At 53.8% G+C, this 15,298-nt stretch overlaps 6 protein-coding genes across 6 annotated transcripts; 4 read left to right on the top strand and 2 right to left on the bottom strand.

The window, feature by feature from the left end:
* Positions 1–722: 722 nt before the first annotated feature.
* On the top strand, positions 723–2,454 carry B0H18DRAFT_1146055 (lysozyme-like domain-containing protein; the record flags this gene model as incomplete). Its single annotated transcript, XM_048035691.1, has 7 exons — positions 723–901; positions 946–1,094; positions 1,164–1,370; positions 1,573–1,715; positions 1,791–1,904; positions 1,962–2,020; positions 2,088–2,454. 7 exons carry the CDS (start codon positions 723–725, stop codon positions 2,185–2,187), a joined length of 951 nt encoding a protein of 316 aa, XP_047895921.1. The 3' UTR covers positions 2,188–2,454.
* A 150-nt stretch (positions 2,455–2,604) lies between these two features.
* B0H18DRAFT_144640 (uncharacterized protein) lies at positions 2,605–3,679 on the bottom strand. The gene is made up of 2 exons (XM_048036854.1): positions 3,428–3,679; positions 2,605–3,369 (listed from the first exon to the last, which is right to left on the bottom strand). Exons 1-2 carry the CDS (start codon positions 3,435–3,437, stop codon positions 2,747–2,749), a joined length of 633 nt encoding a protein of 210 aa, XP_047895920.1. The 5' UTR covers positions 3,438–3,679; the 3' UTR covers positions 2,605–2,746.
* A 9-nt stretch (positions 3,680–3,688) lies between these two features.
* Positions 3,689–6,467, top strand: B0H18DRAFT_993979 (cytochrome P450). Its single transcript, XM_048045222.1, has 13 exons — positions 3,689–4,065; positions 4,126–4,222; positions 4,278–4,414; positions 4,462–4,587; positions 4,646–4,895; positions 4,959–5,081; positions 5,133–5,235; positions 5,294–5,380; positions 5,434–5,468; positions 5,527–5,573; positions 5,625–5,747; positions 5,803–5,832; positions 5,881–6,467. Exons 1-13 carry the CDS (start codon positions 3,911–3,913, stop codon positions 6,059–6,061), a joined length of 1,494 nt encoding a protein of 497 aa, XP_047895919.1. The 5' UTR covers positions 3,689–3,910; the 3' UTR covers positions 6,062–6,467.
* A 721-nt stretch (positions 6,468–7,188) lies between these two features.
* Positions 7,189–8,768, top strand: B0H18DRAFT_993975 (uncharacterized protein). Its single transcript, XM_048045221.1, has 4 exons — positions 7,189–8,103; positions 8,153–8,283; positions 8,313–8,560; positions 8,632–8,768. Exons 1-4 carry the CDS (start codon positions 7,197–7,199, stop codon positions 8,648–8,650), a joined length of 1,305 nt encoding a protein of 434 aa, XP_047895918.1. The 5' UTR covers positions 7,189–7,196; the 3' UTR covers positions 8,651–8,768.
* A 687-nt stretch (positions 8,769–9,455) lies between these two features.
* B0H18DRAFT_993974 (actin family) lies at positions 9,456–11,369 on the bottom strand. Its single transcript, XM_048045220.1, has 7 exons — positions 11,232–11,369; positions 11,131–11,173; positions 10,720–11,073; positions 10,442–10,664; positions 10,317–10,380; positions 9,987–10,265; positions 9,456–9,927 (listed from the first exon to the last, which is right to left on the bottom strand). Exons 1-7 carry the CDS (start codon positions 11,271–11,273, stop codon positions 9,757–9,759), a joined length of 1,176 nt encoding a protein of 391 aa, XP_047895917.1. The 5' UTR covers positions 11,274–11,369; the 3' UTR covers positions 9,456–9,756.
* Positions 11,370–11,549: 180 nt separating this feature from the next.
* B0H18DRAFT_1116944 (PHD-zinc-finger like domain-containing protein) lies at positions 11,550–15,188 on the top strand (the record flags this gene model as incomplete). Its single annotated transcript, XM_048033505.1, has 14 exons — positions 11,550–11,670; positions 11,718–11,768; positions 11,821–11,874; positions 12,390–12,505; positions 12,563–12,695; positions 12,751–12,827; positions 12,877–13,044; positions 13,096–13,269; positions 13,324–13,680; positions 13,732–13,901; positions 13,954–14,098; positions 14,157–14,771; positions 14,804–14,978; positions 15,034–15,188. The coding sequence occupies 14 exons, from the start codon at positions 11,550–11,552 to the stop codon at positions 15,186–15,188; spliced, it is 2,511 nt and encodes an 836-aa protein (XP_047895916.1).
* Between the last annotated feature and the right edge of the window lie 110 nt (positions 15,189–15,298).

Here is a 15,298-nt window from a genome sequence, read left to right as displayed (position 1 = left end):
TCAAATAGATGACTTGCTGCATCTCTCTGGTTATGGATGCGACGAAGACTCGAGTATGCGCTGCAGCACGGCTTGACATTGGTCTCTTCGCTGATGGTAATTTACGGGTCGTGGAAATTGAGCTATAGGGATGAGGCTTGTCGTCCAAGACGGAGGTCGACTGTTTGTTTGCTAAGTACGATACGTGAGTGCCTTCATGCAATCCTTTCGAAAAGACCAGGGAAGTACTTACATCCACTTCTTATCCAGGGCCAACCCTACCACGGCCCACTGAGACACGTCTGGAGCCCTCGGATTTGTATCGCGGCCAAGGTGGAGGAGCATGTCGCGGTGCAGTGGCCCGGGACCAAGCGGTGGCTAGCGCCCGTCATACTGCCCGATCCATGCCCGACCCTCTCCGCACCGACATTGAGCGCTTGAGCACGGCGACCACGAATATTGTTCACTGGCAGAGGCTGACTTCTTAAGTTGTCTCACAAGACCCATACATCAACAAAAAATGCATGGCTTCGACTTCCGAATATTCAGGGATGTCATGAACCAGCAAGCTTTCGATGCCATGGCAGGAGCGCGTCGGCGGCACGGGCGGCGGATCCGAACATGGTGCCAAACGAAATGGCGGGCCTGGGTGCGCGCGAGTTGTCTTAGTCCTGTCTTGGCCTCCTCCTCCTCCCCACTGTCCTTCACTTCTATCCTATATTCCTATCTTAAACGCTATTCTAATGCAACTAGTCACTCCTTTAATCGCGCTCGCATGTGCGGGCGTTCTTGTAGAAGCGAGCGGTCACTCCAGTTTCGAGGTCGTCCGCATGTCGAACATGCACGGCGATGGGCAACACGGGCGGCTGGCGCGTCGCGCCCCTCACCCAACGGACGGTGCGGTGCCCAAAACAAGCACAAGGTTAGTGCTCACATCCTCATCGTGAAATGTTATATTTGACTGAGTGGGCTGCTGCTCAAGAACCAGACCGCCAGCGCCGAACCCAAAGCAGCTACTACGCAGACCAGTATAGATGCCAACTATGGCGCGATGTCGATATTGTCGCAAGGCTTGATCAACGTGCTGTCCTCTTGCGGGCCTATAGGTGCTACCTGTGAGTGATCTTCACCCGTTTCGTTTGTGGTTACACTCAGAACATCGCCACCTTTGCCACAATTGATAGTGGACGTGACGTCTGTCAGTGGACCTAACGGCGGCATCGACTGGCTTAATTGCGGTGTCAATGCAGGCGGCTGGCAGCCTCCCTACGTTACGGTCAACGACCTCGTCACGAAGGACTTAGGCACGGCCATCCAGGAACTTGACAGCCCGTTCAGAGCGTGTTCATCCTTCGTGGATCTGTTTGAGCAGTACGCGAAGGAGTTCGGAGGTACGTCTTGCAAATTCGCTTGTTACGGTGAGGACGGTAGGGCGTGGCGAGTCTCGGAAGTCGGAGGTCAGGCTGACATCCGCCATGCTGCCTGCGTGTCCAAACCGATCTCTGATTGTCGGAAGGAGCATGCTACCATTCCAGGCCATAGCGCACTGGCCTCAGATGTGATGGCGGAGTGCTAACGTTCACTGGTTCGCAGTGCCGTCCATCCTGATCGCATCTATTGCTATGCAAGAGAGCACGTGTAACCCGGAGACTCAAGGCGGTGGCGGCGAGCAAGGGCTCATGCAGCTTACGCAGGACAAGTGCGGTGCTGCACCGAATGGTAATTGCAAGGATCCTGTAAGTCTATAATCCCTCCGTTTATGTGCACCCAAACTTCAGCCTGATCATTGCGCACCTACCATCTATTGAAAGGCGTACAACATCCGGACGGGCGCCCACTACTTTGCGAACACCCTCAAGAACAACAACGGCAATGTCCTCCTCACCCTGGGCAACTATAACGGATGGCCTGAGGGTATGACATACGTGAGTGACAACCTGCTGCTCGCAAATCAGCTTGAAGGCGATGCATCCTTGATGTAGGGCCAGGCTGTCGCGGCCGCCGATGGACCTTGCTGTCGCTGCCAGAACAATCTTGACTAGTCAGTACTGGATCGTATCATGAGTTGGCGGAGGCGGTGGATGCTGATGAATTCACATGTCTTTCAGCATACATCAGAATGTCAACGGGTGGATGCAGAACGTCAACCCATACGACAGCAACCCGCGCATGGGCAAGTACTTCAACCTGGACAAGTGCTTCGCCTGAAGACTCAGGACGATCCATATCTTCCTTTCCTTCTCCGCATGTATCATCCTCTCCATGTCAGATTTCCATGTATCCATCGCGGACACGCCTGTATTGTTCACCGTCCGCTACATCATGTATTTTCGCGATGGTTTATATCGTTGTGCAAGTTGTTCCTTGTATCGGACGGAAATTGTAGGTTCACTCTGAGGCAACTGCAGTCCCACTGGCAGGGCCGCGGCCAGCCGTTGCAGTACCGGGCGCCTCTTCTGCCAGTAGACCGTACGCGACCGTGACCCTCTTGCAATACCCCGCGATGACCGCCACAAAGTGGTCGCGTCCCACAGGCTATATCTTCGAGAAGCTCAGCGACCAGTTCATTGCTTATTGTATGGCTGATTGCAACTGCTTAATCGTCGCGCCGCGAGCTGAAAACATGACAAGTCGGCTACTGGCATTCGCATACCAGACAGAAACCATCGACTTGCCTGCTTTTGACGGATTGGAAATCCTCGCTCTTCTTCATCTATCGACCTCGAGGATATCCAGAATCTGGGTACTGTGTCCACAGTCTCTGGTGCTAGTGCAACATACGAAATGATGTGAGCCTGGATCTTGCCCGCGAGTTGTGAGCGACACTGGCAACATACGTACACGGTGAGTCTGGCTTTGTCGTTGTCCTGGAGAAATAGCGCATAACTCCAAATTGGTGGATATAGTTGTGTGTTCCCCGTCGCGTCGCGGCGATGTGGTTCCAGCTGAGACCGACCCGCCAGTGGTCATGCTCGGCGGAGTCGGCGTGTGGGTTCACCATGTAGTAAGCCTTAGCCCATGACTTGCATACTGGTTGCGGAATGTTCATCAAGTCTCGAGCGGCTCCGCAGCGCATACTTCTCCGCGGCCTCGTTGTTGCGCAACCCAGTAAATACGCAGATGTCTTCCATGTCCAATTGACTCGGAACCACATACTAACCAGATCTGCAGAACGCTGGTCGCTGACCGATGCGACCCCTACGTCACAATACTGAATACTTTGAGCACGTCGGGACTCCGCTTCATGGATATATCGTTGCGTGTTATGATGCCGGGTACATATCTCAATATGTCCGACGTCGACTTCGCGAGGCTGGAAGACCGGGTCACCGAGTGGCTCGGGGATCCCCTCAGGCGGTCGTCTGAGGGGATACGCACGACTGAGATGTTCTTCACCCAGATTATTGCCAGGTAAGGCGAACAAACCGTGGGGATATCCGAAGCTCACCTTGCATCATGCTAGGTCCTTCATCGACGGATGTATGCTGTGTACCGGTGAATCTGCATTTGCGCCCCAGCAATCTAAATTAGATCCTGTACCGTCACATTAGGGCCGCGATCATTCACGCCAATGGCCTCTGAGCGCGCCGGGTCACCACCAAGCCTGCGAAGCGACATGGCTGGGTGAAGGGAAGCCGCCGGTAACCTCGGTCAGTTGACCATGTACACCTCACACGTGTGTGTTCTGGACCCCGTATAGCGTGGACCTGCCAGGCTCCACATTTTGGGTACATCCAACATGGAAAACTCTTGCCAGTAGAGGCGATTATCGGGTGAGAACAAACGCTGGCTCTTGCCGGCTTCCCGATGTTTGAGGCCCATCGGCAAGACGAAGATCCCATACTACCCTCTATTACGCGCCGGGACCACATCATATATAAGGTGAACAGCACCGTCTTCAACTCAAGCACCTCTCATCCGCAGAACCAGCATGTTGGGGGAAGCAGTTGTATTGTCAGTCGCAGCCCTGCTGTCCATTCTGTTCTACATCTATGTGCTGGAGCCGTTGCGTCTGCAGCGGAAGGCTTCGCTTCCACCAGGTCCTCCTGGACATTGGCTCTTCGGAAACGCGCCTCCAGGGCCATAGTGAGCTTTCCTCGGTTTGGCAGTTCTCATATGACTGGCTAAACCGAGTCCTTCCCACAGCGCCTACCGTCACTACGCAAATCTGATCAACGAATACGGACCTGTAACCTCGTTGAGATATGGACGGCGTATCGTCTGTATTGTGGGCAGATATCAGGTACGTCTGCTATCATAGCTTGGCTACGTTTGATAACAAGATTCACGTATTATAGGCAGCCGTGGATATACTCGTGAAGCACTCTGCAGAGACAATGGACCGTCCGCGATTTGTAGCGGCTCATGAAATCCTGTCAGGTGGTCTGCGTGTCGTGTTGACGGGCGAGGGCGACCGCATCAAGAGGTTGCGCAGGTGAGTACGCGACTCGACTAACACAGCCGTGCTTACATTTCCGTCAGGGCTTTGCATGCGTTTCTTCAACCGAAGGTAGCTGAGACTTACAAGAAAATGCAGAGCAAGAATGCGAGGACCTACGTTCTCGATTGTTACCGCGAGCCGAAGGAACACATGGACCACGCAAGAAGGTGTTTATTCTGGTAATTTTTGCTCCTTGACAGCACACTGAACGCCTGTTACTTGTAGATACGCGGCCACTGTAGTGATCAGTATGACTTACGGAAAGACGACGCCCACGTCGTATTCGGATCCTGAAGTGGAGACTATCAACCGCTGCCTGCGCCGCTTTGGAGCTGCCCTTCGACCGGGTGCACACCTAGTTGACACATACCCTTTCCTGCGGTATATTCCGGGATACACGGCTCAGCTGCAGGATTTTCACCAGGAGGAGTTGAGCTTCTTTCAAAGTCAGGTTGCCAACGTCAAATCGCACATGGTACGTCGCAGAACTCCATGTGATCTTGTGGGTCAACGGTCGGTTGATTAATGCCCGATACAGAGAAATGGAGAAGCAGAAACATCCTTTGTTGCACATATCCTCAGAGAGCAGCAGAATCTGCAGCTTTCTGATGATGAAGTGGCTTACCTGGCTGGCGCCATGTTCGGTGCAGGTTCAGACACTGTGAGTCGTTCCCGTCCCAAGGCGTGCCATTAGCTCACTTGAAAAGCCTAGACAGCTTCTTCATTGTCTATCGTCGCTATGGCCGCAGCGCTCTTCCCGGATGCTCAAGCGAAGGTACAGGCTCAGCTTGACCAAGTCGTCGGTCGCGACAGAGGTGAGCCTTGTTATGGCAGTTGTCAAAGGGCACCTGACAGTGTCTGTTAATCTGCTAGCACCGACGTTCGACGATGAAGTGAACTTGCCAGAAGCGACTGCCTTCTTCCTTGAGGCATCAAGATGGCGCCCCGTCGCTTCTGGAGGTGAGTGTGATACATGACGCCGGGGATAGGTGCCGACGTTCTTACAATACCAGGCTTCGCCCACCGAGCTACGAAGGACATCGTCTGGGTAAGCTCGTTTGTTCTCGGCCTTGAACGATGCAGATGCATTGCTGTTTTCTTAATAGAAGGACTACGTCCTTCCGGCGGGCACTGAGATCGTCGGCAACCACCTGTGCGTTCGCCGCCTACATACATCCCTGCGGGCCCATCTCACCTCTTACAGAGCGATCTCACGGGATCCCGAGGTGTACCCTGACCCCGAAACATTCAATCCTCAGCGATGGTTGGATGCGAATGGCCGTCTACGAGACGATCTGAAGTTCTTCACGTTTGGCTTCGGGCGCAGGTACGTCTTAACGATCACATGTCATCATCTACGTCAATGTTAAGGCCATTCTCAGAACGTGCGTCGGACAACATGTGGCGGATAAGTGAGTCATTCACTTAAGTGAAGTTGTCTCGTCTCAAACCCTTGTCAGCTCGCTCTTCATAACTACCGCTCTCACCCTCTGGGGATTCAACGTCACTCAGAACGCTTCGTCTCCGATTGACCCGGATGCATTCACCGATGAAGCACTCATCTTCCCTAAGCCGTTCACTGTGAATTTCACGCCCAGGATCGATGGTCTTGTAGAGATCTTGAAGGAAGAATTGGTGTAGTAACAAGTGCCGTTCATTGTCAGAGTGTAGCACGTAGCTCTGCATATCTCGTTATGCTCTGACATGCTACTTTGTACTGCGGCGTATCGAGTGAAGGGATATCTGTAGTAGTCGGGGATGCCTGTTGCCGATGTCTGGTGCGTGCGTCACTGTCGAGACTACTGTCTCAGCATGCTCATGCAGGTATTTAAGCCCGATAGCTCGTGTCACCCACATATGCATGATATGCAGACCACATTTGATATGCAAACCGCGTCAGAAATTTCTGGGTATGTACATAGCAGCGCATTGAGTTCCGCTCGTTGGCGCTTTGAAGGCTTGTAAGCACATGCGTACCCACATGGCGGCATTCCGGATTCTGTACTGACTGGGGTACCTACGGGATCGTTTGACATTTGAACACGTTGAGGTCTATTAGAGGGGAGACAATTCGCTGTTGTTGAGCAACAGCGGCGCCGCCTCCATCGGTGCTGCAAGCGTTCGAGCTTGAATAAACGCGCGCGCGTACAAGTTACAGATGCGGCAGAAACCCCGCACGTTGATCAGATATCTTCTGTTACGTACACTGCAGTACCACCGCGGTCCTGGGTCATTCTGCCAAACGCCGCGCGAGTGATTGTGGTAGACTATCATGGAAGGATAGGTCGCATCACGGGTGACGGAGCGCAAATTCGCCTTAGGGTTTCCTATAACTTGGTAAGCCTGAGTTGCAAGGAAGTATAGCAGTCTCTTTCTGACCACGTCCATAACAGCAAGGGCTCATTGTCGCCACCTGGGGCCGCGTCACACATTGTATAGTACCCCACTGCCTATAGGCATCCTTGTATTCGGGCGCAGACTTGACATAGTAACTGACATTAAAGGTGAACTCGAAATTTTTACAAACAGAGCATTGAAGTCTCAAACAGCGAATGATATGTTCGACTTCGATGTAATAGACGTGACTGTTCAAGTTCCGTGTCTTGTGGCCACCCTCAGATGCACAATGTCTCAACTGGACATAAGTGAGGATTACTCCCCAGGAGGCAGTAAATCGTTGTGAGTGCTGATTTGATGAGTCTGTCACCATCCATTTCTCATGTAAACGTTATCTTATGCATCCTTGGGCAGCGGAGGCATGCGAGGGGACTGTGGAATGGAGCTATCGAGCCACGCGGTCAGTGCCTCAGAGCCAAGCACTCAGCGGCTGGAACTCCCTGTGGAAGTATGGGAACGCATCATCGACATTGTAGCCACGGAGAGCAAGCGTGGCGACAACAACAATTGGACTTCGCACCCAGGATGGGGCACGCTTATCGCCTGCACGCTGGTCTGCAAATCATGGTACCACCGCAGCTGGTTTCACCTCCACTGGCAGATCTCAGTGCGCAGTCGCGAGCAAGTCGTCGCACTCTCTAGGCTCATCCGCGCCGAACCACATCTGCGAGAGGCGGTACAACGTATTGCCATTGCGGGTGGGCTGGATCAGGACCAACGACGACTACCAATCCCGCACATGGCCACTTTCGTTGCCATGCTTGCTTGCAAATTGCCGAACGTCAAGGAATTGATAGTGCGTCATGCCGAATGGAGGGTAGCGGATATCCAACCAAAATCACTCTCCTACGTGCCACACGCTTTCCAGTCCGTCGCCTCCTTGAAGCTCGTCAACGTCACATTTGCATCTGCCATGCTTTTCGGCCGTCTGGTGTCCGCTCTCCCGGCTCTCACTTGGATGCATTGCGTTGTAGTACGATGCACACAAGATGAGCCCGGGCCAGTAGACATACTATCACCTCTGCCGAGGACAAGTCGTGAACTCAGTGCATTGGCACTCTGTGAGCCAATCGACCCAGCGATCCAAGCGTTCCTCATCCGGTGCGCGGAAGAGGATGGTTGCCAGCTGCAGTTCCTCAGCTTGGAGATGGACATTCCCTCGCCGTTTACTCTGGCATCAAAGAAGGGTCAGCATCTTCTAGACTCTAGTCGCGCGCACCTTCGTTTCTTTGTTTTGACGCTATACATGGGAGACGTCAGCCCCGATGTACAAAAGGCCGCATTGGGTACGTATGCACAGCACGCGTGTAAACACTGGAGCTGATTAGACCATAGAACCGCATATCAATCTGGCCCGCGCACTCAAGTTAGAACGACTGACCGTCGAATGCTCATGCCCTATTGATCCCGACTTCTCGTGGATTTCCACGATAGCCTCATCCATCGTATCAGACGTCATGCATGAAGTGGACATCATCTTCAATTCCACAAAAAGGAAGACCCTCTACGCAGATTGGAGATTCTGTTGGCCAGACTCGATCAGCACGCAGACCTCACCCTGTTGGATGGAGTTCTAGCTGGCAAGCAATTCGCAAATATCAGGGCAAGGGGTGTCGGGGTGTTCCTAGACTTGTCCCCTGAGCTTCGCGCGCTCCAGCCTGCAGCGGTAGGACGCCTGGAGGAGCAGTGGCAGGAACAGGTCAAACGGAAGATGCCGCGTTTGAATGAACGAGGGATGCTCAGGTATGTTTGGCACTGCATTGACGTTGCAAAACTCGGATTATTGACCGAAATCAACATTCCTTGGGGCGCAGAGCATTTGTGTGGACCTAGGGACGGGATAGTCGTCGAAACTCAGAATGTTCTTGGTCTACTCTTTGATGGACAGACACGGACCCTACTACTCGTGCCTAGACACAACAACAATAGGACGAAGAGATGAAAGTTCGTGTATCGAGCTTGCTTCGGTGTCTCGAGAGTGCGGACACATAGCCTCAGCTGGTGGCGCACGCGTCGAGGTCGAGGCGCATGCAGAGTTTGATTTTGCACTGCGTCTGCGTAGCTTATATGGGCATCGTGCTTGCTACAGCCCGTTCGCGCTAGCGGGTGTCTTGCCTGCAGAAGCCGACCTACGTTGTTGCTGCACTGCACATGTCTAAGCATTAGCATCTTGTGCGCGCTGGCACGTCTGCGCGGCTGTCCTGAAGATGACTTGCTAGTGGTTGGGGATGCGCAGGAGTAACGGCGCTCAACGGAGTTATCGCGACAGGTTGGAAGCACCCAGCAGCCTCGGTCCACGGGGCCCGCGAATGAGTTCGGCTGCGTTTGGTATATATACATGGCCCTTCGTTTGGATCGATAGAAGACCCTTCCGCCGCAGGCCCGTGGACGACTCGATGGGTCATGGTGATCATTCCGCTGGCATCTCTTCCCAGCTGTCGCGCGAGCACCGCGAGCTAGGGCCTGAAGAGACAAACAACCAGAAGGTGTGATGGCGGAAACTTGCAATGACGGGACGATGGTGATATCCTGGAAACCAAGGTGCGGATGTCAATTAATCAAAACGACAGTGTAACGTTTCAATAGTTTACTCGCCTCATGACTAAGACCCGATGCGCCCAGTGTGCAATTAAGATGCTTTAGACGAATGTTTCATAGTACCGTGCGCACCCGCTGTGCCACTATTGCCCAAAACATGTAAGGACTATACAATATGCTCGCGCGAGCCGTGAATCAGCCGTCTATGATCATGGGTTCACCGAGGAGACGGGCAATCCCCTGTTGTTGAAGGGCGTATTATCCACTTTGCTATGTACGGTTACCTGAAGCATGGTGTTACTTTGTCCTCGTGTAGTAGATCATACCATGGTCCGGGTCCAACGCAGTCCTAGTTAGCCAATTCTCGTTTCGGATATACATACAAGTACATTCATTCACGTTCAGTTCTCCCCGCGGCCGAGCTTGTCTAGCGAGCGAACGCCCTGCTCGAACCACTCCTCGCGCGTGATCCAGAACTCCTCCCGACTTTTCATGATGTCCGCGAGGACCGCGCCGCCGAGGAACACCATATGTTTCCGGCGTGGCGGGTCTTCGATGCGAATCTTGAATTTCTGTGAGGGAGTAGAGCAAACTCAACACCATCGTCATACTGAAAATATGTGCAACGTACGTTGAGTCGCGACGGGTCGCCGCCGAGTACTTGCGTAAGGTAGAGCTGCTTCATCTCCTTCTCCAGCCGACTCGGCAGACCAGGGTACATGCTGGACCCGCCAGACAGTACGATATGCTTGTAGAGTTCGCCACGGATATCGACGGCAGCGTTCTGGATAGTCTGGAAGAGCATCTCTGCTACGCCCGGCTGCTCGACGTCTACGAGGTGCGGCTGGAACATGCACTCGGGTGCTTCGAATCGCTCTGAGCCGATCTTGATCACTCGGCCGTCCGGTAGCTAGGTGTGATGTGAGCAGACGTGCGGAGCCTGGGATCGACGTGTCCTTACTGTGTAGGTCTCCACGAGAACCGTTGTCTCTTCCGATAGTCTCGTGTCCAGGTCCAGGTCGTAGCTGATGAAGGCTCACTGAGTATCACCATATTTCCCTCAGGAACAATTGTAGTTCGACGCACCTGACATAGCACAGCTTCTCCTTGATCTCCCGGACAGTCTCGAAGTCAGCCGTTCGGTTGAACGCGTACCCCCGCATGAGCAGAAGTTTGATGAGATACCGCGTTACATCACGACCAGCAATGTCCAGTCGACGTGTGAGATGGGGCAAGGCGAAGCCATCATATACGGGTACGATGTGGGTCACACCGTCCCCAGAGTCAACGACCACACCGGTAGTGAGACCTGCATTCAAGCATCAGTATGACTGCATTGTGACAGATTGAGGGGCCCGACGCACCTTGCGCATACAGCGTCAATACGGCTTGAATGGCGATATACACCCCCTGGAATCCGTACTCCTCGAACATGACTTGGCACATCCGTTGCCGATTCGCCTTGGGGTTCATCGGTGGCTCGGTGAGCAGTACCTTGCGGCCCTGGGTGTTGACACGCAGCTTCTCGTCGAAGGTGTAGTCCCAGAGCAGCTTCATATCCTCCCAGTTGCGCACTATACCATGCTCCATGGGCTGGGTAACCTGCAGGTAATTCCGGTTCTCCGCTGCCTCGTCGCCGACCATGATATCCTTGATCACTGTCGTGCCAACTCGCTCCTCCGCCCGCAGAATCGGGCGACCGACGATGGACGGGAATACTAAATACAACACCATTCAGTCGAGGACGTCTACTGCTCGGTCAGAGATAGACATACCATGCTCGGGGAAGTTGGAACCTGCGTAGCCTACTTTGACGAACTGGATGTGTAGCGAGCTGAGATTTAGCGCGAGCAGCGATGGTAGATGCCACACTTACGCCGGTACCATTATCGACCACCAATGGCACTGACGGGTCCATTGTTGGTCAATATCAATAATCGTACAAAGATGTGGGCAACGGTAGGATGCAAGGCAGGATGCAGCGACCTGGGTTACGCGGTGGCGGGACTGCGCCTGGTCTTCGCGTAGGCGCGCAAGTCGACGCGCTCGCGACCTGCTCCCCGCTTCGAAGCTCGCCATCACCTCCTCCTCCTCCTCCTCCTCCTCCTCGTCGTTGCTACAGACCTGCACTCTGCATACTCTGAAGACAGGATTGTCGTTTGAGCTAGCTGCATCACTCCTCTACAGCCCAACAATGGGTCGTGGAGTCTCGCCTGGGCCCGCGCCCCTGCCAAAGGTCTCCTTCTCCAAAGTCCAGGACGACTTTGCTTCCTACCCATCCGGTGTCCATGACCAGCAGATGAGGTCTTTTGGCTGTGAGTACGACTTCCCCACTACGTACCTTCAAGCTCACACCGCATAGACAATGACTTCTCCGAATTCAAGAGACCGGAGCATTACATTCGCTACATCGGTACGCAACTGTTTCGACCTTTCCTTGAAGGGCCTGACACCATCATTCGCAGAACCTTTGGAGAGTGAGCTCGCAGAGCAAGTTGAATATGATATGGACGAGCAAGGTGCGTCCTGCATTACTTCTGATACATGCGTATCCATAGAGTAGGAGTGGGAATGGACGTTGTGTGAAGGTTATACCCTGATTGTGAGCCGCCAGCTTGAGTTGCTACGCTGACCGTTCTGTCCTTGAGAAGTTTCCACCTTTGTACCATCATGGCAAACTTCATGACACGTCCCGGCCACAAGCGCAGTCTGAATGAGAATCTCAAACGAGCGAAGATAGTCGTTCGTTCAGACCATGTAGACTTGGGGTGAATGGATGCTACGAACTGTGTGGATCTCTTGCATGCTGGGACCTGGATTTCACGCTTTTCTGATTGCTTGTATTCGTCGAAAGACAATGTAGCGATGGACGAGGAAGTTGTGTTATTCGTGCGCAGCGCTATACCCATACTGCTCTGGTACGAGTCCTCATCACATGCGAAGGGGATCACACAACGTCCATGCATTACTCGTTAGCTCGTGGACGCATAGTATGCAGGTCCTTTGGTTTGCGTGTACTCACATCAGATCATAGATCAGGAATGGCTCGATGCGGTGAACGCTGAGCGCAAGAAAGACGGCCATGGCGCCGTGTCGTATGAGTTGTTCGAGATTATCATGGATCGTCTCGAGAAAGAATGGTTCGATCTGGTATGTATCGCTTCTGCTTTCTGAGCGTGGCCTCCAGCGTCGAACAGTGCCTTGCAGACGAAGAACATACCCAAACCAGACTTGGCGCTCCCGTCTGAGGACTCAACCTGCGCGATATGCGACGACTCGGAGGGTGAGAACACCAATGCCATTGTGTTCTGTGACGGGTGCAATCTGGCAGTACACCAAGGTCAGCGTGAAGGCGGTGGACGGACAGTTCTATGACATGCTGACTGGGTACACAGATTGCTACGGTGTACCATACATTCCTGAGGGTCAATGGTTATGTCGCAAATGTACCGTCTCGCCAGAGAACCCAGTGGTATGTTCAGTACCAACTGAGACCTCATTCTTAGCTGACCAGTCTCTAGTCGTGCGTATTGTGCCCGAACGAAGGTGGCGCGTTCAAACAGACAGTTCACGGAGATTGGGTACATCTGCTATGTGCTATCTGGGTCCCAGAGACCCGGGTCGCAAACGACGTCTTTATGGAGCCAATAACGGGCATTGACCGGATATCCAAACCACGATGGAGGCTCGTGAGTACGAAAGCATTGTCAATGTATCAAATCCTGCTCACCGCGCCGTAGAAATGCTCGTTGTGTGACGTCAAGGAGGGTGCATGCATCCAGTGCAACAAGCCGTCTTGCTTTGTTGCCTTTCATGTGACGTGCGCTCGCAAAGACAAGCTCTTGATGCCCATGAAGGCCTCACAAGGTTCTGAGGCGCCGATGCTGGCGGCGTTCTGCGAGAAACATCTACCGGTGGGTATTGCGACCTGCAGGGTCTATGGTCAAGCGATCTGAAAAGCATTCCAGGACGAGCAACAAGATGCTCGCGCTGCAGCTCTCGAGGCGGAGCACGCCGAAGCTGACGTCTACGATAACAGAAACCCTTCTCCTAAATCTAACAAGACCGCCCGAGCGTACGCCAAGACGTACAAGCCGGGTCCACCCCTCATCCCGCGCATCATTCTCGAGCGAATTCTCCACTATATCAGCAAAGTTGCCGTGAGGCACAAACGCGAGTTCGTCGTGCTTGTGTGTAAGTACTGGAGCCTGAAGCGAGAGGCAAGGAGAGGCGCGGCATTCTTGAAGAGACTCCACCTGGAACCTTGGACTGCGAATGCTGGGTCCTTGCAGCATACGGATGAAGAAAAAGCGATCAAGCTCGAGGTGCCCAACGTTGTTCTTTGAATTTGCGACACGAAGCTGACTATTCGTTAGTTCATGAAACGCCAACGGCGCGACCTCGAGAGCATCCGTATGATCGCAGAGATGTGTCGGAAACGCGAGAGCCTCAAGCTCGACCGTGTGGAAGCGATTCAATACGTCTTTGACAAGCTTCTATTGGCACACGAGCCAGTGCTGAGACACGCATTCGAGAGGATAACAGCGTGCGTAGAGATGCGTGACCCCTTGAAGAGTAGATATTGAGATATATCACAGGGCCGATCGAATGGATGTCTTCCGGAACCCTGTTTCGCTGGAAGACGTCCCTGACTACCTCGAGATTGTCGAGCGCCCGATGAGCTGGAGCGTTATCGACGAAAAGTTGAACGGGCATCAGTACCTCGACTTGCAGGAATTCAAGGTACGCGTACCACTGCTACATGCATTTGTACGGACGTATCACAACCATACCTTCTCAGGATGACATCAAGCTTGTGGCGACCAATGCAATGCTGTACAACAAGCCCGGTACTGCATACCACAAGACGGCCCAGAAGGTGCTGGGTGCGGCTGAACCGATCATGGCCGAGCTGGACAAGCTCGTCTCCCGCCCGCCTACCACCAACAACCAAGGCGCTGCCGATGACGGCCTGCAAGACTCAGACGCCATGGAAGAGGACGGCCCGCCGCCACCTCCCCCTCGTCCGGCTGTTGGTGATCTCGAACCGCCCGTGGAGTTGCTTGACCTCCTCCTTTCCGAGGACACAATTAAGGATGATATCGATCTCGTACTGGACAAACCACCACTCGATGCGTTGTTCAGCTACGAACTGCCTCAGATGAAACCCCCGCCACCCGAGCCCGAACCGAAGCCTGTAAAACTGAAGGTCAATCGCAAGGTGCTTCTGGAGCGGAAGCGTCGCGAGAGGCTGGACGCGTCCCCTGGGTTCCGCGCACTGAGATCTCGACGTTCATCCGCAAATCCGGTGCAGCCCGAGGCCGAAGCTCCCGAAGCCAGAACGGAGGAAATTCAGCCTGAGGCAGGACCGTCAACGCAAGCTGCGGAGCCAGAGATCCCCTCGGAGGAAGAACCAGTTGCCCGGCGAAGCCTAAACGACCGCGCAAGAAGCACGTTATCGCAGAGCCTGGCAAGATTGCGGCAGAAACGGTGGAAGGGGTGGACAGTCAGCAGTCGTTCAAGATGTTCAACATGGGTTGGATCCTACCGCCTGATCAGCTGCGTGGCGGGCGGCAGCGACCTGCGGCCCAGCCCAGTCCGACCAAGAAGAAAGGCAAAGGGAGTAAGTACTTATCGGAACATGTGGTGGTACAGAATACTGAGCAGACTTTGCGTAGCTCGCGGGAAGTCGCAACTTACAGCAGCCGTGGCCTCGGTAGAGCATGAGACTATGAACGCGGATGAAGAATCGCTGCACCCGAGCAGGCTGAGCCGGCGAGAGCTCCCACAGAGCCGGTGGCAGAGGAAGCAGATCCTCATGCTGAGCCAGTAGCAGAAGAGGCGGCTCCTCACGCTGAGCCAGTGGCAGAAGAGGAGGTTCTTCGCGCTGAGCCTGTGCAAGCCCAGGATACTGCAATTGAAGAACCTCTCGCACAACACAAG

The sequence above is a fragment of the Fomitopsis serialis genome (assembly GCF_022376445.1).
Source record: "Fomitopsis serialis strain Sig1Antser10 chromosome Unknown B0H18scaffold_17, whole genome shotgun sequence".
In the NCBI taxonomy this organism is placed as follows: domain Eukaryota; kingdom Fungi; phylum Basidiomycota; class Agaricomycetes; order Polyporales; family Fomitopsidaceae; genus Fomitopsis; species Fomitopsis serialis.
Note: the sequence above shows the minus strand (reverse complement) of the source record. Positions and strands in the feature narration are given on the sequence as shown.

Coding starts and splice junctions, on each gene's coding strand:
- B0H18DRAFT_993974 (XM_048045220.1), bottom strand. CDS start 11,273: ATGGACCCGTCAGTGCCATTGGTGGTCGATAATGGTACCGGC. Junction 10,381..10,441: donor GAGAAGCTGTGCTATGTCAG/GTGCGTCGAACT, acceptor AGCCTTCATCAG/CTACGACCTGGACCTGGACA. Junction 10,266..10,316: donor TTCTCGTGGAGACCTACACA/GTAAGGACACGT, acceptor CATCACACCTAG/CTACCGGACGGCCGAGTGAT.
- B0H18DRAFT_993979 (XM_048045222.1), top strand. CDS start 3,911: ATGTTGGGGGAAGCAGTTGTATTGTCAGTCGCAGCCCTGCTGTCCATT. Junction 4,588..4,645: donor CACATGGACCACGCAAGAAG/GTGTTTATTCTG, acceptor TGTTACTTGTAG/ATACGCGGCCACTGTAGTGA. Junction 5,381..5,433: donor GCGCCCCGTCGCTTCTGGAG/GTGAGTGTGATA, acceptor TTACAATACCAG/GCTTCGCCCACCGAGCTACG.
- B0H18DRAFT_993975 (XM_048045221.1), top strand. CDS start 7,197: ATGGAGCTATCGAGCCACGCGGTCAGTGCCTCAGAGCCAAGCACTCAG. Junction 8,104..8,152: donor TGTACAAAAGGCCGCATTGG/GTACGTATGCAC, acceptor ATTAGACCATAG/AACCGCATATCAATCTGGCC. Junction 8,284..8,312: donor TATCAGACGTCATGCATGAA/GTGGACATCATC, acceptor TTCCACAAAAAG/GAAGACCCTCTACGCAGATT.